This window comes from Bacillus rossius, chromosome 13 (assembly GCF_032445375.1).
Source record: "Bacillus rossius redtenbacheri isolate Brsri chromosome 13, Brsri_v3, whole genome shotgun sequence".
In the NCBI taxonomy this organism is placed as follows: Eukaryota; Metazoa; Arthropoda; class Insecta; order Phasmatodea; family Bacillidae; genus Bacillus; species Bacillus rossius.
This window is the reverse complement of record NC_086340.1, coordinates 18188384-18212794: the sequence shown is the minus strand read 5'-3', so window position 1 is coordinate 18212794 and position 24411 is coordinate 18188384. Positions and strand designations below refer to the sequence as shown.

At 35.1% G+C, this 24411-nt stretch overlaps 1 protein-coding gene across 3 annotated transcripts in view; it reads left to right on the top strand.

Annotated features, from left to right (window-relative positions):
• LOC134538300 (gastrula zinc finger protein XlCGF8.2DB-like) overlaps window positions 1-23537 on the top strand; it is a 28643-nt gene extending 5106 nt beyond the window's left edge. The window contains exons 3-5 of one of the 3 annotated variants that reach the window (XM_063379491.1): window positions 2198-2345; window positions 14646-19426; window positions 23243-23537. In XM_063379491.1, coding sequence (XP_063235561.1) covers window positions 2198-2345; window positions 14646-15358 — 861 coding nt within the window. In that variant the 3' untranslated portion in view covers window positions 15359-19426; window positions 23243-23537. The other 2 variants (XM_063379490.1, XM_063379489.1) reach the window with 2 other exon arrangements.
• Window positions 23538-24411: the final 874 nt, after the last annotated feature.

Sequence of the window (24411 nt, the reverse complement as noted above, 5' to 3'; positions counted from 1 at the left end):
TTGAGTCACTATATCCTCTAGCTATAATCCTTGCCTCATGTCCCTTATCACTGCTGTGGCATCAGCTTTCCCCTCCCCTTTGTACCCTCTTTCTTACATTTAGAGAATATTGGGCAGTTACAAACCATTCTTGCGACTTAAAATGGCAAAAAATTTTCTGAGTAATTCTGGCTTGAGGTAAAGGGATATTTGTCCACATATTTTTTGAAAATTCAAGATATTTCCTTGGCCGAATTCGCATGCTACATAAGTGTGTTGACTGACTGACTCAGAGAGTTGGATTTATTTATGCATGTGAGTGAATGTTGGCGATAACTGCGATCCAGAAGTGAAGAGATGACTGTAGGGAAGGTTTGGGAGCTGAAGAAACAAAGATCTGAGGCTATTTTAGGAACACAGCGCAAGAAGAGAGTGTACTGAGACAGTAGTGTACAGGTAAGAAAAAACCAATGAAAGGAGGTTCTTTGAAGTGAGAATTCAAGGACCTTCGTAAATTTGGACTTTCGCAAGAGTCCTGGTCATCTACATCTATTTCAAGCTCCATTTTCTTGTGGGGAGGGGGGGGGGGGGGGGGCACTTTTCATGCTCCAGAGGGTGCATTCTTATTATGTTCTTAACAGTAGTTATGATGGGCTGCAGTTCATAAAAGATAAAAGGGAGAATGTGGACCCTGGCAAGATTCCCTCGCAGGGTGTGACATACTCCATATGGGGGGAAAAGACCTGAAAAATTCTCCCACAGTAAGAAACTTCCCTGAATCAACACATACCTGGTCAGCTTTTTGCATCAGATACGCGTACTTGCTGACTTCCTCCTGGCTTTCAAAGTGTCCCACATACCTGGTACCTGGATCACTGTCACTTGAGCACACTACGATGGGTTGTGCTAAGCCGAGCAGAGGCAGTGGGGAGTTGGCTGTCAGAGTGAGAGCCTCGCGTCACTCACACGGCTGGCAAAGAGCCGGACTATGGCGGTGACCAAAAGTGTTTAAGTTCAGTGTTGTAACTTTACATTTCTGTGATGTTTACGAAACATGTGTGTGAAGCTGCGTAAATGCACAGCAGTTTGGGCCGCATGAAATGAGATTGTGTGTGTGTCTGACATACTAAGTGTGCAAACACGTGTCTCGCGTTTGCACGGCTCGTAACTAAGACGTTCCCTGTAGAAGTCACACCTTATGCAAGTGTGCTATCATCGCTGGAGTCTCAAGTAAGTCATAATGGACCTGTCTGTGTATGCCCAAGCCCCTGGAAAAAACGTGTGTAGGTGTTGACATTTGACAAGCAATTGGTGATGGCTGATGACTGCGATGGAGTTTACGGTATTAGTAGTGGTCACACTAGCGAAAAATAATCAAGTAATCTGCCCTTCTGTAGTATGTTCTACTGTGGAGATTTGGTGCAGAATGTTTGATACAGATTTTTAAGACAAGTTGTGAAAAAAGAAATATCCTTTTACGTCGGACAAATATTATATAAGGTGCGGCTAAAATTCTAGAGCGGCCCTTTCCATGAAACTGATAATCCTCAAAAAATGAATTTAATTGGGGAAGGCATTGGCATGCAATGCCAAAATATTTATAGTGTAAGTTTACAATCCTAATTTTTACTAAAGTGGTTATAAATGTAGACAACAAACCTAAGTTCAAAAAATACACAAAATGAAGTTCAGTAAGAACACCCTTCCTACTCTCTACAGGAATCCTTTAACCTAACAGAGGAAAGAAAAATTACACTGTGATTAAATTAGCTTCTTCTTTCTTTAACTGACCTTGGTAATTACGAGAATTGTTTAAATTGTGTACTATAATTAACTTTGTGACCAAGAACTTAATTTACACCATTCTTATGTACACACTGTTTCATGTAATGTATTTTGTATTCTATTTAAATAATTTAGACAAGATTATATCTCTTAAATCCCACATAGGGTCCACAGATCAGTATAAATAAATAAAACTACACGGGGCACTTATTTCATTCAGTGTATGTTCCGTAGTTAGTGTGTATGTACCGTAGATCGAGATGTGACGACTGTGGCAGAGTGAAGACAAGAATGATGGAGACCAGACCTCTGCTGGGACCACGCTTGCTCCTCTAGAGACAGTCGACCGGAGCAGGGTGAAGGATGATCATTCAGTGTATGTTCCGTAGTTAGTGTGTATGTACCGTAGATCGAGATGTGACGACTGTGGCAGAGTGAAGACAAGAATGATGGAGACCAGACCTCTGCTGGGACCACGCTTGCTCCTCTAGAGACAGTCGACCAGAGCAGGGTGAAGGATGAGAGCACCGTTGAGGACTCCCAGGCCTGGGAGCAGCCGGAAGCAGCAGCCTCACCGACAGGTGTGTATCCGTCTCGTGTCTGCAGAGATAAGGTCGAAGGTCACTCCTAAATGCTTGCTCTACACCCAGTGGCAGGGACTGGGTTTTGGGCATTTCTGCAGCTAGCCATACATTTGTGGTAGCTTATTGACAACGTGGAAGTAACGGAAGTAATATTGACATTTGAACTTTCAATGTTCTTGATAGCTAAACCACAGTTTTTCGAGGCATAATTAAAGCAAAATATGTATGACTGACATATTAAAAAAGAAATACATTACAAATGTACAACGAGTCACGTTATTCCTTTTATTTTATAGACATTTGTGTTTTTATATATAAATATAAATATATATGTGTATATATATATATGTGTGTGTGTGTGTGTGTGTATATATATGCATTCATACCATTTTTTTTCCCCTTTGTTTTACACAAACTAACGATGTAGGTTTCCCACTGCTATCATACAACCGTGTAGTCTATTACAGTAGAACCCGTTTATAGTGAACCCGCCTATAATGAATTCCCGTTTATTGTGAATTTCCGTCTCAGTCCCGGCAAAATGATGTGAGGTTATGTATTAACTTATTGGATATAGCGCACAACTTTTGTCAATGTTGATACGTTTTCCCTTGTACCACGAACAAATTTTGCCGGCATAATGCACATTTATCTCAAATATTTTCATATAATTACAAGTTTTTTCACAAAACGTCTATTCTGGATCACATTGAAGTTTTTCTCAGCAATACGCTACTCGATTGTCCACTGTTCATATTATAAACAAGTCGTATTCGAGTGGCCTCGGTAGGCTACGTGTAGCCAAAAATGGTGATCAGTTTGGTGAAAATAAAAAATAGTTTTCCCTGCATAGTTAAAGAATGGGCGAACGCGATAACATTTAATATGTTATCAAAATTAAACATAAATTACAGCCACACAAATACGTATATACATTATAGCAGCAAATTGAATATTTTTACGTCTCATTTTTATCATTCACGTTACGGACATTTTTATCGAGTAAGGTTCGTAAGACTACCAGTAGATAGAACTCTGTGGACTAAATTTTTCCATAGAATGTAAGAAAATTTCATTCCAGCTTTAGCAACTGCGATACTAAATGATGCGTAGTGATCTTTGATGCGTCAGACTTTTTATTTTTCGTTTATTTACTTTTGACGGTAAAAAATTTTTCTGTTATTAAGCTACAAATGTGCTTCAATAAGAAATATGTACATAAAAAAGGGTGAAAAACACGGTAAAAAACATAAGGCATTATCTGTGCGAGATAAACTGGACATTACTGTCCCGCACGTGTTAACAGCAAAGGAACTGGGAATTGCAACATCCACATTAAGTACAATATTAAACAAGATGAACAATCTTCTTTCACAAGCTGCGAAAACGTCACAGAGTATTAAATGCCTGAAAAAAGGATAATACGCCAATGTCCAAGAACCATTAGGTAATAGAAAGTTTGTACATGTGTAGTTCATTAAAAATAGTATCTGCATTTGCTCATAAAACTGTTGCTTTGAGTATTTACATTCATTCTTTTCTTGGCTTAGGCCTATGTGTAGTTAAGATTTTGTTTTTGAGTATTAATTGCCAATATAAAAGTTTTCCCAGATATAAAGTTTCCCCTCTATAGTGAACATATAAACTACTCCCTTCAGATTCGTTATAACAGGGTTCTACTGTATTTGTCGCCACAAGCTGTTATCATTAGGATGAAGCACTAAATGATATGATATTCAAAATAGCAAATATCAAGAGGTCGAAATTCAGATTTTTAAACCATTTTTGAATAAAAATTTTATAAGAGCTTTATTATTAGGTGCTAGCCCCCAAAGCATGCCATAATTTTAGCCACAGCTATATTTATAACTTGTGAAATTTAACTGCACAGTACTATAGTTAAGTTCATAAATTTTCTCATTTATTGAAACCAATGAAAAAAATTACTGCACTAGTATAATTTACCAGATACGTATAATATATACAACTGCAGTTGTAACCAAAAGCCAGAGCAGTAGATTTATATTTGTTCCCATATTTCTAATAACTAAGGTAAAAAAAGGTCATTTATGAAAGAACCAGAATTTGTTTCGTTCAGCGAGGTGATAGTGTAGTATGTCACGGATGGCATAACTCTGACTTTATATGGACCACTAAGTACGTACATGGTAAAGCTCACAGAAAACTGTGTGGTTTCAGCTTTCGTTTTTTGTTCAGATGTCGTAAATACACACAAAAGGAAGAGTGCTGTAGTGTTGTCATGGGTTCCCATTCTCGCCTCTTTTGACCAACAACTTCATTGGCAACTTTGTAAGGAAATCAATAAATACCAGCCAGCTGATACCAAAGTGCTGGTACAGATAGGTTGATGATTTGTTTATGATTTGGAGCCAAGGTGAAACAAAAATCTAAAACATAAAAACAGTATCCTCCCAAATATACAGTTTGAGAGTGGAAACAAGATGAAAAACTGTTTTTCTAGCTTGTTCAGGTAATAGGGAAGGATAATTATTACATCGGCCATAGAGTCTACAGCAATGTGATTCCCAGTATGGGGTATCTACGTGCAAACTTTCATTACCTACCATCGCTAAAACGTCGAGGTCAGTAGGGTAAAAGGTACTTATCGACCAATTGGCCTCAGCATTATATATATACAAATTTCAAACCCATAAAAAAGATCAAAGGGAACTCTGCCACAGGTGAAAAACTTACTGGAGGATACAGAATTCCTTGTACATGTGTTAAGTAGTACAAACTAGCAGGCAAATCATCATAGAATCAGTGGTAGGAGAATGCTCCATTGGTTATTTAGTACTTTACCTAGTTCATCAAATAATGAAACATTAGAGAAGCAATATGAAGTATTAAAACTTCTTTTTGAAATTAATCAGTGCAAAGGGATAAAGAATGAGCAGAACATGGGCAATGTGTCTACAAAGCAAGCACTAGCGGCATTATACACACTGATTGGCAGACTGCTCGAGCTAATCAGAAAACCTGCCCTACAAAGGCAAGGAATACCTATGTAAAGGTGGGGAAAATTCCATACCTCAGTAGGTACTACTATCTGAAGATGGGAACTGCAATATTGACTAAAAGTGAGAGATTATTTCTTCAATCTAGAAGCGGCAAACATTCACAACCAAGTAAGTTGAAAACCAAACAGCCTCAATTTCATTTTCAGTAGAATGGGGTAGCATATAATGAAAAATGGTATGTCTTTTTATAAGCATGGCTGTTAAGGGCATAATATATCATAATTTAAAATGTGTTTCATTTAATCATGCTGTCTTCATAGGTTATCCTATTCTAGTCTCCAATTAGTAATTGTTATTTTAATTAAATTCAGCACCTATCGCTTTGAACAAAAAAATTTTTTGCTTGTGATAGTATTTTTCTTGTCCTACATACTTTATATAAAATATGTTTATTAGTATTCTATTTTCTTTTTTTATAGGGTGCGTGGAAAAACATGAATTGCTGTGCATGAAAACAAAAGAGACTGAGAAAGAAAATTACATGGAACCATCAGTTTGTGGGGATAATTTTTCATTTCCTCCAGAATCATCTGGGTCATATCAGTCAGTTTCGTTGCAGACATTAAGCGTGAATTTCGAGGGAGAAAACCAAAGACTTGAGAAGGCTTTTAATAACAGTATATGTCATAGTGTGTTTGAGAAAAATGCAAGTCCATCAGTCAGTGTTTTGAGATCCTTCTCGTGTTCACAGTGTTCTGCTAATTTCACTCAAGAGAGTCATTTGCTTGTACACCTGAGAACACACAATGATCAGAGGCCGTTCTGTTGTTCTCTGTGTTCTTTTAAGTCTACTCGAAAGAATAAATTGATTACACATTTCAGAACACATACTGGTGAGAAGCCATTCAGTTGTTCACTATGTTCTTGTAAGTTTACTCAAAAAGATTATCTGATTTCACATCTCAGAACACACAATGGTGAGAAGCCATTCAATTGTTCTCAATGTTCTTTTAAGTGTACGCGAAAGGGTAATTTGATTTCACATCTCAGAACACACACCGGTGAAAAGCCATTCGCTTGTTCATTGTGTTCTGCCAAGTTCATTCAAAATTGTTCTCTTACGATACATATGAGAATACACACTGGTGTAAAGCCATTCTCATGTGTATCATGTTCTGCTAAGTTCAGATATAAAAGATCATTAATGTCACACTTAGGATCACATACTGGTGAGAAACCATTCAGTTGTTCACATTGTTCTTTTAAGTCTACTCGAAAGAGTAATTTGATTTCACATCTCAGAACCCATACCGGTGAGAAGCCATTTGCATGTTCGTTATGTTCTGCCAAGTTCATTCAAAATAGTTCTCTTACAATGCACATGAGAACACACACTGGTGTAAAGCCTTTCTCATGTTTATCATGTTCTGCTAAATTCAGATATAAAAGAACATTAATTGCACACCTGGGATCACACACTCATGTGAAGCCATTCTCATGTTTATCATGTTCTGCTAAGTTCAGTTATAAGAATACTTTAATTGCACACCTAAGAACACATACAGATGACAAGTCATTCTCGTGTTCATCATGTTCTGCTAAGTTCATGTCAAAGAGAAATTTGAATGCACACCTAAGAACACATACTGGTGAGAACCTAATCAGTTTTTCTTGATATTTTTCTAAGTTTGCTTAAAAGGAACAATTGTTTGTACAGTTCAAAACAACTACAGGTGAAAAGCAATACTCATGTTCATAATATTCTGCTAAATTTACTGCAAGTCATTATTTTGAGAAACTCATGAGAATACACATTGGTGAAAATCCATTCTTATGTTCATTATGTTCTGCTAAGTACTATGTTGCAAATTGATCACTTAAAAATGTATGAGAACACATTGGTGAAAAGCTATTTTCATTTCCATTGTGTAATGCTAAGTGTAATGAAAATAGTACATTCAGAAGATAAGAAAATGACACTCGTAAGAAGCTATTCTCGTGTTTTATATATTCTGCAAAGTTGATCAGAATACCTGTCTCCTCAACTTCTATTTTTAACACTTTATTTGTCATTTGAGATTTCATTTCTAAGAGTTGATAAACATGTTGAAGTTAATGAGGACCTTATTTAGCAACGTGGGTTACTCTTGAAGTGTTCTGAGGATTTGTTTGTTTTCTTTGTCTGTTTTTGAGTATACTATAGAGCTAGACAGGATCTTAGTTTTCCTGAAAACCGGTATTGCATCTTTCCCAAACTATTGTGCGGTAAATTGCATTTACTTTTGATGATTTTACTGCGGTAATATACATGTCCATGTGCCATAAGGTTGCTAAATAAATATTTTCAAATAAATATCTGCACTTCCACCTAAGTCAATAAATACATCACAGTGATAAAAAAAACACAATTGTCAGTATTTTAAATTCAAAACCATTAATGGTGGTGTTAAAACATTTGTGTGCATAATTTGACACATACAAGAAATAATCAAGATTTATTTCACTTCTGCTATGAAACAAATCATTTAAATGATTGTAAACAAGCAGTTTTTGACATATTGTATGTGTAAGGAACAATTATTTGTTGGTTTGTATGTGGTACCGATGTACAGAAAATATCAACAAACATGTCAAAAACTCTTATTTTAAAAACAAGGGAATGTCATACTAACATACTATGGAAAAATTTGTAACACTGTAGTTGAAACAACGATTAAATAAATAGGGACAAATGATCTGTCACAATGTTCACACAGTAGTAGCTTACTTGCAGTTTTTATCTATGACGCTACAGAGCAATTTGCAACTCAAAAGCATATAAACATACATAAAAGTGTCAGATTACAAGCGTAAATTCACAGTAAAGGTTTGTGGAATATTGCCGAAAAGTTACATGACCCTTTGAAAATAACTAAAAAGATTGAATAACTAGAGTTAAAAATGTAAATATTGTTAATTTTGTGTATATTTTTAAATTAAGTTTTTGGTTAAATTTTTATCATCAAATAAATGAATTTAGCCTTATTTCATACTTGTTTCCGGTTCATTAAAATTACCTGATTCTATAAATTTTCTAATTATAAATTGTTAAAAAAAATTCTTTGTAAAATATTATAAATTTTTGAAATTTGTAACCTCAATTAATTACTGTTACCATTCTGTTTCTTGCAGGAATTTTTTTTTCTCTGCCTGAACTGTTTCAAAACCAATAAACCCTTTATCGCCATCTCAATTAAATATATTTGAATAGTTTTAGATACTTAGGAAAATATTCTATGTTTTTATATTGGTTTGTTTTTACTCACTGCTGGGGATGTTACAATTTGAGGGTTCCCGCTGACAGGAAAAATCTGCAAAGCTCAGGGAATTAACAATTACAAAATAGTACCTGTAATTTTTCATGGTCTGTAATTTTTTAAGGTCTTAAAACTGGTATATATTTTAATCATAATTTGTATTCATTTAAAATCCTTTTTGGATTTTAACCACATTAATCAATAGAATTTTATACAAACAACTGTGTATTATTTTGAAGCACAGTAAATGTCTGTATTTTTTTGGCTGATCAAAATTGGTTACATAAAATTTGAAACATTGAAAACACGTATATTTGTTTTCTTTCTCAGACAGGCAGATTTGGTTATGTATTATAAATTATAACAGTGCACACTGTGTGTTGTGTAGGAAAATAATGTATAGTATATTATGCATGTTATTAATGTTTGTTGAAATGTGTTTTGTTAAAAATGTCAAGATGTACATAAAATATATCTTTAACCCGATGAGACAAGTGATTCATTTTATGGGGGCGAAGGAAAATCTCAGGGATATTGAATTATGTTAGGAAGTGTGTACTCTGTCATATAAATTATTTATATTTTTTTAAGAACTGAAATAATTTTATAAGAGTAAGACAGGTGGTGGCCAAAACTTTTACAGTTAGACAGATCTACGGTAGTTCCCCTGGAAGTGGTATCTCAGAACCGTGAGGACTGTCATTTGGGGAATCACTAACCTTTCTTCCTTAAGATAATTAATATAGATAAAAATGAAATACCTAATCTGGTAACTAGGAAGTCCCCAGTTATATTTTTGTAACTCTGGCCGAATTTGTAAATTTTTTTTTGGGGGGTGGGGGAGGGGGGAATTTAAGAACTATGTGACTGCCACACAGCTCACAAATGTATTAATAAAATGTAGTAAAGATAACACTTTAACGGCTGTGATTCGTACCAGGCAACAATTTTTTTTTTTTTTTTTCAACTGTTAATTTGTATTGGTTTTGGCCACATTCATTTTTATTGTGGTTTCCGTGAACATGTACGAATAAATGCAGAAATTTCACCCGGGAAGTAAGTGTTCTCATTCATATCCTGGTTGAAGTTAACTGTTCAATTGAATTAAATATATTTCCCAAAATTAACTTCATTCTGTTTTCCTATTCAATAGTAAAAAAATTGTTTTCAGCAGTGAACTTTCTTGGAGGTGTCTTGTTTTGTGGATATGTTATGGAACAGTGCATTTTGGTAAATAATAATAAATCATCTACAAATTTATTTTCAAAATTTTTCCTTGAAGCAATAAATCATGTGTGACTGCAAAAATTAATAACTGTGTCCGTCCACTGTTTTCAGTCCCTAATATTTTGGAAGTGTTCACACAAACTGTGTCTTAGTTGGATTGCCTTACTAGGCCAATCTGACCTGTTAAAAATAGTTCATTTAAGATTCATATGTGAAAAACTTCTGGTGATATAAACTATTCTCTTCACATTTGTTTATGGTAGAGAGTTCTTTCAAAAAGCATGTAAGAACACATACTGTTGAAAAGCCATACTGTATTACACAATGTTTTGCTAAAATAAGTTTAAACTACATACTTATCCACTATGTAAGAACACATACCGTTGAAACATAATTATATGCTTACAATGTGCTTCTAAGTTCACTGATAAGGCTTATTTAATTGTACACATTTCTACAAGCCAATAGGCTCAACTCGCCTTTTTTTTTGGGGGGGGGAGGGGGGGGGGGGAGCGAACAAAAATAAAATAATAATTCATCTTGGAAGTAGGCATGGGTCATTTCTTTGATTCCGATTTCCCAATTTCTGGTTTTATTTCGATCCCAATCCCAATTTTACTTTCTTTCTGAATGAAACTATGGAAATCCAAGAAAAATATTAACCTAAATAATAAAACTTAAGAAGTCTAAATATACGTACATTTTCTGAAAATTTACATTTGAAAAGCTTGCAATTATTGATTGTAGTATTTCTGTTACCCCACTCCCCTTGCCCTCAAAGACATCAACACCATATCAGCACCTAATAATAAAATAATCGTGTTTAGCCAGCAACTGATAATTTATTTTAGCATCAGTTAAGCTACAATTGTTCACCATCAACAAATATGTGCAAAATACATAATTAAAACTGATAAAATAGATTATTCCTCTCTCCTGGCTTGATCTTTAACAGTACTGATTGTTGTGTTTTTTTAATGACTTTATATAGTATATGCGCATAAATCTAATTTTTAACTGACTTCTTTTAAGAGGAAAATATTTGTGTAAAAGTTTCAAAAATATGTGAAATTAGCTTTAGTATATGAAAGACTAAAAAAATATAAATTTAAAATGTTTATGAATAACACAGTTGGCCAGCCTGCTCTAATTTATTTACTTCGTCATGGCATCATGATTGCTCTTCAACGTTGGAAGCGGAAGATATGTTTATTGAGTGGAGAGAAAAGTTGCATTAATTTTGTATTTATGAAATAAAAGTTATTATATTGAAATTAGGTTTACAGTGTTTTTCCCATTAGTACAGAAATCCAAGTTTGGTTGGTACAGTGTTACGGATAAATATAGGTTATTGCGATTGTAAACTAACATTAAATTAATATATAATAAATAATATACCGCATCTTTTTTAATATTTTAATAAGTGCCAGCACAACATCCAGTGTAAATCTCAACTGCAAATATAATTAATTTTTTAAATGACATAGATGTTCATACAGTGATAAAATTAAGTTGTCAGAGTAATGATTATCTTTCAAATCAAAAGCAAACACAGAACTTCACAATATAGTTATGTAGTTACCTTTTGAGCCTTGCAGAGCTATTTTCTGGAAAACTTTAAATACTACTATGAAGATGGTCTCAATAACATTTAAATTTCACTTATGTATTGGACTGCTAGCCAATGACTTACAAATTGGATTTTTATGCAAAATTTAAGTTTAACACTGATTATCAAACTAATCATGAACTAGCTAGCATTGTAGAGCATTGGCTTCAATATGAAAAGAAACACTTGTTTCTTGGGTCTCCCCTGAGTGTTTATTTGAGCGAAATATTAGTAAATAGCAATTCATTCAATCTCTTGAAGGAAATAAAACCAAATAGTAAACATACTGTTATAGAAACATAAATAAATTGTTTGAAAAAAAAAAAACTATCAAATTTAACATTTACTAAGGCACCCTGGATGAAACATTTAGTCATCACCAGTACATAATACCATACTTGTATGTTTTTGTTGATTAACGTCCTTCATAGAGTTTTCAGTTCTCTTCAGTAAGGAGCCATTGGAAGATGTCGACTTATAGGCCTCAGTAGTTCCCTTCACTGATTCGCTGGCCATTGAGGTAGAATCCACGATGCATCCTGGAAAGTTCTGCGAACTATTCGATGTCACCATTGTTCACCCGTAGAATTAAGTAGTTCCTTTTACAGCTTGTATATTGCTGTAGTGGAAGCCTCGATACGTGGCAGAAAGTTCCGCAAACTATTCGACAGCACTAAAATTCATCTGTAGAATTCTGTCTTTTTTCTCGTAGTGTGCATTCATTTTGGTAGAAGTCACCATTGTCGTAGAAAGTCCTCGAACTGTATAATCGCATAGTTCCACAAATCCATGCTTCAAACACTGCCGACGTTAGTAAAGTTTGAGGATAGTAACACCAGTGGAAAGTTTGTGTGATTCTAATTTAAGTTCAGGTATTTAAAAATATTTATATATATATTTCCTAGACATAACTCTTCAATATTTTATTTTCAATACTGGCATGTAAAAGAGAATATATACCAAAACTGCACACTAAAATCAATGCCCAAACTCATTCAGTAACAAATTAATTATTCAGACTAAATGTTCTAAAAAAGAACCAAACATCCTTCTCTCATTTTTTTCTTACATAGTACAATTTGTAAATAATCAAAACCAAAGGAATAAGTTAATTATAGAGATTCATTAAGCAAAAGTTTCAACTATGAAACGAAATCCCTTTTTGCAAAGACTTGATTAAAATTCCAATGTTATTACTTAGTCAATGAATAAAATTAAATTACCATTTAATATATTTTTCTGTGAATAATTGGCTTCATAGGACTTAATCCAAATTCCTTCCACTATGTCAGAGCATGGTACTACACTGCGTAAATTAGTTGAGGAAGGTATAGCCAAGCACTGGGAAATTGGACAAGAAAATGCATTTCTCTGATTTAAAGGAAAGCCTGAAGTTGCCACCATTGCAGACATACTAGGACAACACCATACCAGTGACCATGTCGATGGATGCATGTAGCCACTCAGTAGCATTAATACTCATGCAAGGGGAACAGCCTGTTTTTTATGCATCCAAGTGTGGGGTGGTATGTCATGATGACTGGTGTTAAAGTGTTTGTGTTCATCTCTAAAGGAAAGGGGAGATATTATTAGGCGGCCATGTTGCGCTTGTGCTACCAACCAGCAGTTCGTTGTTGTAAGCTGGCCATGTATCCAGCAGATGACGTTTAACAGTCGGTAATAAACCATACTACAATATGGACCAACTGAGTAAAGACATGGTAAACCTCACAGAACAAAGTGTGGTTTCAGCTTTTGTTTTTTCGTTCAGAGATCAGATATACACACTAAAGGAAGGTTGCTGTATATTATTCACCTCTCTGTCTTTCTCTCGACGAACTTCTTCACTACTGACTTTGAGTAGAAAGCAATAAATACCAGCCAGCTAATGGTACATAGGTGGATGATATTTTATATTATTTAGTGCCATGGCGGGGGGAAAAAATTCAAGACGTCCTAAAACCTTTAAGCAGTATCATCCCAGACATACATTTCACCAAGGAAAGTTGACCCAGATGAAAATCTGCCCATTCTGGCTGTGCTGGTAGCAAGGGAAGAGGATATACACATTGGACACAATGTCTTCAGGAAGCATGCTTACATTACCTACTACCATAAAAAAAAAGTATAGGTCAATAAGGCTAGGACATTTTGTGAAGAATACAGTTTTGAAACAGCATACTCACGACTGGTTACCCTTGGAAAGAATAGCTGTATGAGCCAGCACAAGAAAAGAAAAGCAGACGTCATCCAAACCACTCTAAATCGTAACGTACCAAGTGGTCTCATGAAGCACAATATGTTTACTAATTTTAAAACCCGTAAAAACAATTGAAGGGACCATGGCACTAGTGAAAGAAAAGAGAAAACCTTGCTGGAGGATACATAATTCCTTGTATATATGGTAAAAAAAAAAAATGGCAGGCCAATCATCACCTATATTAAACAACATACCATAGATTACAAGATTGAAAATACAATCAGTCATAGGAGAAAGTTCAACACAGTGAAATTAATAATTTTAGGTAGTTAGTTCCTTAGCCAATATATAAGGAGAGGCACATTAGAGAAGCAGTATGAAATATTTAAACTTATTTTGAACATAAATAGTGCAGATGCATACAGATTGAGTAGAAATTGGAAACTGCACGTACAAAGTAGCTAAAACCAAGACGAGCATTAGCAGTGTAGTGCCCAATGATTTGAACACAGCTCTTGCCAATCAGAAAATGTGCACTACACAGGCAAGGAATATTTAAAGGTAGGGTAAATTCCATACCTCAGTAGGCTGCCCTGAAGCTGACATATTAACTAACTAAAAGTCTTCAATCTTGAAGTGGCTAAAACCCATAACCAAGCAAGTTAAAAACCAAACACCCTCAGTTTCATTTACAGTAGAATGGGATAACATGTCAGATAAAATAATGGGACTATTTAGGAGCATGGCTGTTAAAGACAGTTAATATCATAATTAACAATGTGTTTTATTGATATTTTCATAAATGCTGCCTTCATTGGTTAGCCTAGTCTATTTTCCAACTTGTCATTTTTTTTTTTCAATTTCAGCACTGACTGCTTAAAAATCTAATGCTTGTATAAGTAGTAACTAACAAGATAATGTTTCTCATGTTGTACATACTTCTTATATAAAATGTATATCATTGTTATAAATTATTTTTTGTAGGGTTGCTGGAAACGAACGAATTGCTGTGCATAAAAACAGAAAAGACTGAGAAAGAAAAGGACGTAAAACCATCAGTTCGTGGTGATAACCTTTCGTTACCTCCACAATCATCTAGCTCATTTCAGCCAGTTTCGTTGGTTACTTTAAGGTTGAGTTACGAGAGGAAAAACCAAGGACTGAAGCAGTCGTTGAATTACAACACGGGCCCTGGTTTGTTTGAAAGCAATGCAAGTGCAACAGATGGTGTTGGGAGAACCTTCTCCTGTTCACAGTGTCCTGCGATGTTCGCTCAAAAGTGTAATTTGATTTTGCACATCAGAACACACGCTGGCGAGAAGCCATTTTCATGTTCGTTGTGCTCTGCCAAGTACATTTCCGAGAGCTGTTTGAATGCACACCTAAGAACACACACATCTGACAAGCCGTTCTCGTGTTTATCGTGTTCCGCTAAGTTCACTAGAATGAGTAATTTGAATCTACACCTAAGAACACATACTAGTGAGAAACCTTTCAGTTGCTCACACTGTTCTTCTAGATTTACTAAAAGGGGTCAGTTGATTGTACATCTCAGAACACACACTAATGAGAAGCCATTCTCATGTTCATTATGTTCTGCAAAGTTTAAGTCAAATGGATCGCTTAAGAAACACATGAGAACACACACTGGTATAAAACCATTATCATGTTCTTCATGTTCTGCTGTGTTAATTTAAAAGAATACTTTAAATGAACACCTAAAACATACTTTGGTGAAAAGCCATTCTCATGTTCTACTAAATTCATTTCAAATCAAAATTTAATTAATACCTTAGAACAGATATTGGCCAGAAGCCATTCTCATGTTCATTATGTTCTACTAAGTTTAGTTCAAAGAATAATTTGAACGTACACCGGAGAACAAATACAAGTGAGAAGCCACTTTTACTGTGTGTTTATATATGATGTGGTACTGAGGAATTTTATATTATTACTTCAATTCTATGGATGACCCTTTTTTTTATAGTTCTTCCATAAATAGAAAACAGGAAAAATTCAGGTAATTGAAGCTTAGAGAAATTATGAAAATGTTAGTATAAGAACTGTATCAATCACTTTTCATATCCTGTGGTATCTTAATATTTTTATTCGTGTTCTACTTATAATCCTGTTTTGATATTTACTAACATGAATTAAGTGTAATGATACAAACAATTGTGTATTAATTTGCAGCATAGTCAAATATATTTAGTCATATGCGTGATCACAATCAGTAATCATCGTTTTAAATTTTTATCAAACAAATGGTTTTTTTTTTTACACGCAAATATAGTTATGTAATGTGATAGAAATTGTAACAGTTATGACAATGTATAGAGAAGGAAAATGGTGTAGTTATTCTGCATGTTGTTAATGTTTGTTGAAATATGTGAAGATGTATACTAAAATATATATCGTTAACCTGATGATACAAGTGCCAGCTGCTGGGGAAACTGATGACCAAATGCTATACAAAGTACTTTATTTACCAACAATCTCATGTTTTGCTGTGAGGAAGTATGAAGTATTTAGAAACATTTAATTTTATATTTGTTGAATAACTGCATAACTAGAGAATTGTGTTATGACTGAAAATAATAAATATCTTATATCAATTATTTTCAGTCACTGTTGGTTACTGTACAATTTAAAGTAAAAGTGGAAGTAAAATTTTTATTAGGTTGTTGATGTGCTTGTTTTCAGTGATTTTGCAAAAACTATTTTGAAATAAAATCTTTTTGGTAAAAATTGTCTTTTTTTTTTCCCAGATAGCATATTCGCTTGCATCTTGAAATTGTCATTTGCTTATGCTACTGTACTGTTCAACATTGAGTCAAAGTTGACTCATAACAGACTTTACATGTGTTTAATACCTGCTAAAGTTGCAAGTTTCTTTTACTGGTGACATAGTACTAAAAAAATTATTATTCTTGGATTTTCATTTTAAATGGTTTTCTTGTTATTTTGTCATACTATACTTTATTTGGTTATGAAGCTGATGCTATCCCATAATTATTTATTCTAGTATGAAAAAGAATTTTAAACTGTATGCAGTCTTCACAATTTTTTCGTAATATAAAGCAGAAACTGGAGTTTCATGTGGCCTATTTCAAATAAAGTTTTTTTTTTTATATATATATATATATATATAGACACACACACATATGGTACAATAAATATTGATACTATGTCAGCAAAATATTTTAAAATTAAATAAAAAAAAACATTTATGAGCTAAGTTTAAATAATATTTGCAGACCTTCTAACTCTCCCGATTTTGGCCGGAGACTCCGGATTTTGTAGGTTATCTCCTGCCCTCCGGATCTTTCATATAAATCTCCGGACTTTTGACGTATCCGCGATGTATTTCAATATTTTTTTGCGTCAAATCATGCATCAAACTGTAAAAATAATCGCGATTATCGTAAAGTACGTTCGGCGAACTCAATGTATTATCGATTATCGCAGGTAGTTAGTTCTCTGGACTCTATATGCTACGATTATAGTGTCACGTGAAGGAATCGAAATAGTTTTGACAGCCATTATTCTATTGTGTCCCAGTAATTATTCGCAAACGCTTCAGTTGATTTCTATGTGAAATGCGTTGTTTGAAATTTTAAAATGTCTAGAAAATATGTAACTGTTTACCGACATGCATTTTCAGAAGAGCATCCGTGTATCAAAGAATCTCGGAAAGGTGTTACATATGCTTTCTGTTGCTTGTATAGGTGTGATTTTTCTATGGCACATGGCGGTAGACGCGATGTTATCAAACATGTGGAAACAAAAAAACACAAAGAAAGTGCAGTGTGCGTTGAAAGTAATCATAAGTTGAATTTTTTTTGTTCAAGAAAATGATTGTGAAAGTGTTACACGTGCAGAATTTTTGTTTACTTCGTTTATCATCAAACATAACCTCCCATTTAGCTGTGCTGATCATGCCGGGCCGTTGTTTAGGATTATGTTCCCGGACAGCCAGATAGCCAAAAAATACGGGTGTGCCCGAACGAAAACATCAGCAATTGTGTGTGAATTAGGCATTAACGGAAAAAAGACAACTGTCGAAATTCTTAAAAATACATCGTTTTCTGTCTCTACGGACGGTAGTTGTGGTCACTTTTTACAGCAAAGACTCTCAACAAATTGTAAACTGTGTAGTCTGTCCCTTCATTAGAAGGTGATGCGACTGGTAAAAACATTGGCAATCTTGTACTCACCACCCTCAAATCATGTGATATCCCGTTGTCGAATTGTTTGGCCCTAAGTGCAGACAATGCACCTGTAATGGTGGGAATGAAGAATGGTGTTGTGGCTCTCTTAAAAACTGAGATACCAAATCTCATAGTAATAGGTTGTCCATGCCACTATATAAATTTAGCTGCTGAAAAGGTAGCAGCATGCCTTCCTGTCAAAATAGATTAATATATGATCGACATTTATTATTATTTAGATAAAAGTGTGAAAAGGAAAGAGCATTTGAAGCATTTCCAGGAATTACATAACACAGAAGTTAGAAAGATTTTGAAACATGTGAGTACACGTTGGCTGTCTCTTGGTAGGTGTTTAAGTATATTGTTGCAGCAGTGGCAACCTCTTGCAAGTTTTTTTAGAACTGAAGTTTGTGGTTAGAAGGATTCCCACGTTGGTGATTTACAAACTTACAAAATTACCAAACGTGTTCATAATCAAGTTACTAGCAAAGTTTCAAACTCTGTTCAAGACTCCGACAAAGGTTCTGGAATAAGTAAGTCTGCAGTTTCATCCCGTTCAAAACGAAGCTTAGAGACACAAATGTGTACTAGCAAACACAAAAAACCGAAACAAAATGACACTCCAGTAAGTTGCAGTCTGTCACGAGAAGAAAGGTTATTTATGTTTATTTCTTCAGAACTGAATAAGGTGTTTTGCTTATTTCTTTCAAATACTATACCAGCATTTGAAACACCAAATTTGCTTCTCCAGTCCAGTGTGCCTCAGATTCATGTGCTAAGATCATGTTTGCTTAGTATGCTACTGAACATAATGTCTAAATTTGTTAAGCCAGCAGCAGTCAAATGTGCATCTTCAATTTTAAATGTTGACTACCATAGCAAAGACAATCAGAAAAATGACTCTGATATAATAGTAGGCAGTGCGACGACCAAAGTTGTGGCAACACTAAAACAAGAAGAGAAGTTGATTTTCTTTGATTCTGTAAGAAAATATTATTCAGCAAGTTGTGATTATATGGTACATAATTTTCCATTTAAAAGTGATGAAATGATTAATGCTGAAGTTGCAAATATTGATTCAATTTGCAGTGCGTCATTTTCAAGCTTGCAATATTTTGTGGAAAAATTTCCTACAGTTCTTGCTTCTACTGAACAAGATTTGGATGAAGAATTACATGCATTACAGGCCCAATTTTGTAATTTTCAACTTAAGCCAGAATTGCCACAAGACATCAAGAATGAAGAAAGAATAGATGTTAAGTGGTCAATGGTGGGTCAGATGAAAGCTACAGATGGGACATTAAAATATAACAAATTATCCAGAGTAATGCTTGCTATTTTGACAATCCCACACAGCAACGCATCTTGTGAGAGAGTATTTAGCCAGGTTACTAAAACACACACAGTTCAGGTCAGCACTTAGTGAAGAAACCCTGGAATGTCTTCTGACAGCAAAATCCACCCAAAAGGGAAAATGTTTTGAACAAAAGTTTGATACTTCAGTTCTCAAGACTGCAAAATCAGCTACAACATCAAGGAATCAACAGCATTAAGGTAGTATGACAAAGGTTTACTATAATTTAACTATGTTTTCTTGGATTGTAATTCTGTATTTTATTAATGTTTTTTAGATATAAAGAGGTTAATTTATTAGTCTTTTGCTATAAATTGCTGGTTGGTCTTCTAATCATTGTATGAATCACACTCGATAGCATTTGTATGGTGTTTTATAAAACGTCGCAAATTTCAAAGTTGGACAACTACAAATTTTGGCGTGTATGTTGGAGAGGAGGTGACGAACCTCCTGATTTTTCAGTTTGGGAAGTTGGAAGGTCTGCACATGCCATTTTGGGTATTGGTTTTTCTTGTCATTACTTTTTACGAACTTATTTAGCTGTTGCAAATTTTTTCCAATAGCTCTTTTTCATTTTTGATGGTTCACAAGTTATGTACTAAACGTTATTATCGAGATGTGAAATGTCATGCAAATAATCATGATTATGAACACTTGCATGATTTTACTGTCATTAGATGATTTTTAGTCATTAGATGTTGAGAATATTAACATAATATTCAAGAGAGCTATTGCCATAAATTTACAGGAAATGGAAGCTATGACAAAAAAAAATGGAATAGCAAACTTGAGGTGTAAGGCTAAACCTTAATTTATTTTTTTCTTTTTGTCAGCAGTTTTGGAGAGTTAACTGATAACAGCATGGAGGTGATGTTTTGAGTCTTGATTCCTTTCAATTAACCTTTTGAAGTATGAATTATTTTAATTGATTTTGTGAAGTGCAACAGAGATAGGAAGTTTCAATACAACAATCTTACCTATAGTGAAATGTTAATATATTACGCCTTAATGTAAATATGCGTGTTCAACTGCAAAATGATCCATTGACACTATCATTCTCCGAGCAAAGGCTCAAAATTGGCAATATAATAATTATAGCATGGAAATACACAATGCATCAAATTGCCAGACAATTTTTGCGACATGGTAGCCATGAAAGGTGCTTTGATTGAAAGCATTTTCCCAGATTTTCACGCTAATTATGTTAATGATGCTTGGTTACGTGAACTAGCTATTTTGGCCACAAAAATTATAGATGTTTACGCTATTAATATCAAAATACAACAGTCATTGCCTGTCAATGAGATATCGTTCAAATTGATTGACACTTGTCGATGCTGACGAAACAGTTATCTATCCTGTTGAATTCTTGAATTCACTGGATTTACCAGGAATGCCACCACGTAACTTTTGATTAAAAATTGGTTTACCAATCATTTTACTTTGGAATTTAAATGCACCAAAGCTATGCAATGGCAAGTGATTGGTCATAAAAAAATCATGGGCAATGTTCTTGAAGCTACCATTTTGAACTGCAAGTTTGAAGGTGAAGTGGTTCCCAGTGATCCCTTCAAACTCCCCCATTCCATTCAGACGCCTGCAATTTCCAATTTGCTTGGCATTTGCAATGACTAATAATAAGTCACAAGGCCAAACAATGTCCATTTGTTTGTTGAATCTAGAAAATCCATGCTTCTCACATGGCCAATAATAAATGTTGTGAGTTCTTGCGTTGGCAAACCATCAAGTTTGTTCATTTATACACCTCAGGGATCGACGAAAAACATTTTTAATCAACTCACATTCAAATCCAACATTTATTTATATATTTATTTTTTTATTTAAAGATTAATAAAAAAATATGACACATGGAAATGATTTAAGTTTTTTTTCCTTCGTTTGCTATTATTTAATCAAAATGAAAATCGTCCAAATTTGCATCATATGTTGTTGGTAAGGCATCACATTCCTCTGCTACTCGCAGTCTATCTTTATTGTACATATTGTTCAGTGGAACCACAGTGTAGAAATATTTACCACCAATCTCACGAAAAGTACGTTCGGGCAAGACAACGATTGTCGGGTCCGCTATTAACTCAATAAAAATTTAATTAATTTTTCTGTAAGAAGCTGCTAAAAACTTACTTCATTTGTGAGTTTTGCATCAATCAGTTTTTTTTTTCTCTCCTGTACAAGACATTGAATTCGTCCTTCCATGGTGTTAGTTTGATTTAGAATATGTGACTAGGGAAATAAGTTAATATTTAAACATTACAATTTTTTTTTTTAATTTTCTTGCAACAAACCATTGGAAATATGTTTTGCATTGGCCACATGCCTAAAGTTCAGAACTACTGAGTTATTTAGTTTTCCTTGGGTGATGGGAGGTTGTATTTTCTAAGTTACCAATTTTTTGGGAAGAAGTCACTATTAAAAATTCATTACTATGAGGGCGTACCGGTGTTGTGGTGAAATTATCGGTGGAAATTAATGGGCGCCACCACGTGAGTGGGCACGTGGACCCGGCTGAAAGACTCTACTCAGGGCGTTACGTGGCCCGTGTGCGGCGAGATATTAGCCCTCCAGATGTTATACGCAGCTCCTGTCCGTACCTAAGCCCGCTCTCAGCGTCGGGCACGCTTCTAATCCGCAGTGGGCTCTCAGGGCGTCCCACACGCCGCTGACCAGGTTAGGGACCCACGTGGCCCCCCAAACACAAAACACGTAACACAGTTAATTGGCTTTTATTCTACTCACGGTACACGTCCTTACACGATCCTCCACTGATAAAACTGTAAAACGCCCGAGGCACGAATCAGCTTAGGTGAGGAGGCGAACCACGCACGTGGTCGCCTCAAGGCCGAGACACGTCCGCCCTCGGCCGGCGGGAGAGAGAGACTGGGGTGAGCTCATCGCTCGCAGGTGGCAACATGGCGCCCCTTCGCGCCGAACACAATTACCGTTACACTTGCTGTAGCGTGCCCCGGGTTACTATTATAAAATACATAAATCCTTTTACAAAATTATTAGATAACTTCCATGTCCAGACCATCTGTAATAAATGCTTATAAACATAAAACAGGGTTCAAATGAGTTTCATGCTAGTTCCTCCGTCGCCCGCTAGGGAGCGTCCTGGTTCGTGCTTGGACTTATTAAATAATAAAAGACCGTGAAGTTATTAATTAAAAACACATACATGCATAGCCATCGTTACACTGTTTGGGGCGGAAAGAAAAAAGTTACAATGTTAATTAATATATTTAGGGGTGCGGCGCACTGCATCTAAGCGCCCTCATGCCGGGCTAGAAACACACGCACACACGCACGCACGAGCGGGAGGTTTGAACTGAGACGGTGGTTTGGCGGTGTCATATCGGGCTCAAAGGGGCTGCAGGCCCGGACGACGTCAACTATCTTACAAATTTTGCTAAACATGTTAATTTGAAGCCACCAAATGACCATAACAAGAGCATAATATCCAATATCTAGAATTATCCGTTATTTTGAATAATCTGCGGCATCACCTCCGTATTAGTCGAGAGTCTTTAAGCCAATCTGAAAATTGAAATAAAATTTAAAATTGATTTGAGTTTATAAAAAAGTATTTTGTTTTCAGTTACGCTATACCTACTCATTGTATTGTAACTAAAAAAAAAATTATTCATGAAATAGTGAATATCAGGACAAGAATGAGACCTGACCTTAACCAAGCAAGTTCAAAACCAAACAATCCTCGGTTTCATTTGCAGTAGAATGGGGTAACATGTAAGATAAAGTGGTGGGACTATTATGAGAACTGCTGTTAAAGACAGTTTTCATCATGATTTAAAATGTATTTCATTGGTATTATTTATAAATGCTGTCTTCACAGGTTATCTTATGCTATTCTCCTTCTAGTGACGATTTTAAATTTCAACACTGCTTTAAGTTAAAAAAATTTAACAGATGGTGTTTCTCTTGTCATACATACTTTATACAGAAAATGTATATTAGTGTTCTGATTTTTGTTTTTGTAGGATGCAGGGAAAGGTGTGAATTGCTGTGCATAAAAACAGAAAATACTAAGGAAGAAAAGGACACAGAACCTTCAGTTTGTGGTGATAACCTTACTTTACCTCCACGCTCATCTGATGCGTTTCAGTCAGTTTCGTTGGCATCATTAAGCGTGAGGTACAAGAGAAAAAACCAAAGACTGAAGCAGTTGTCGAATCACAAGATATGTCCCGGTGTGTTTGGAAATAATAAAAGTGCTACAGTCAGTGTCCGGAGATCCGTCTCCTGTTCACAGTGTTCTGCTATGTTCACTCAAAAGCGTAATTTGATTGTACACCTCAGAAAACACTCTGGCGAGAAGCCATTTTCGTGTTCATTATGTTCGGCCAAGTACATTTCAAAGAGTAGTTTAAATGCGCACCTAAGAACACATACTGTCGAGAAGCCGTTCAGTTGTTTACACTGTTCTTTAAAGTTTACTCAAAAGGCTCATTTCATTGTTCATCTCAGAACACACACTGGTGAAAAGCCATTTTCATGTTCATATTGTTCTGCGAAGTACATTTCAAAGAGTAGTTTAAATGCACACCAAAGAACACATACTGGTGAGAATTCATTCCTATGTTCATCGTGTTCTGCCAAATTCAGTTCAAAGAGTAATTTTAATGCACACCTAAAAATTCACACTGGTGACAAGCCATTCTCATGTTTATCATGTTCTGCTAAGTTCAGTAGAATGAGTAATTTGAATCTGCACCTAAGAACACATACTGGTGATAAGCCATTTAATTGTTCACAGTGTTCTTCTAGATTCACTCAAAGGGGTCATTTGATTGTGCATCTCAGAACACACACTGGTGAGAAGCCGTTCTCGTGTGCATCATGCTCTGCAAAGTTTAAGTCAAATAGATCACTTAAGAAACATATGAGCACCCACACACTGGTGTGAAGCCATTGTCATATCATGTTCTGCCGTGTTAAGAGTTCTTTGATGCATGCCTAAAACACTCACTGATAGCAAGCTGTTCTTATGTTCTGCTGAGTTCAGTTCGAGGAAAAATACTTGAATGCAGACCTAAAACACATACTGGTTAAAAACCATTTTCATATCCACAATATTCAGTTCTGCTAAGTTTAGTTCAAAGAGTAATTTGAGCGTACATCTAAGAACAAATACTAGTGAGAAGCCACT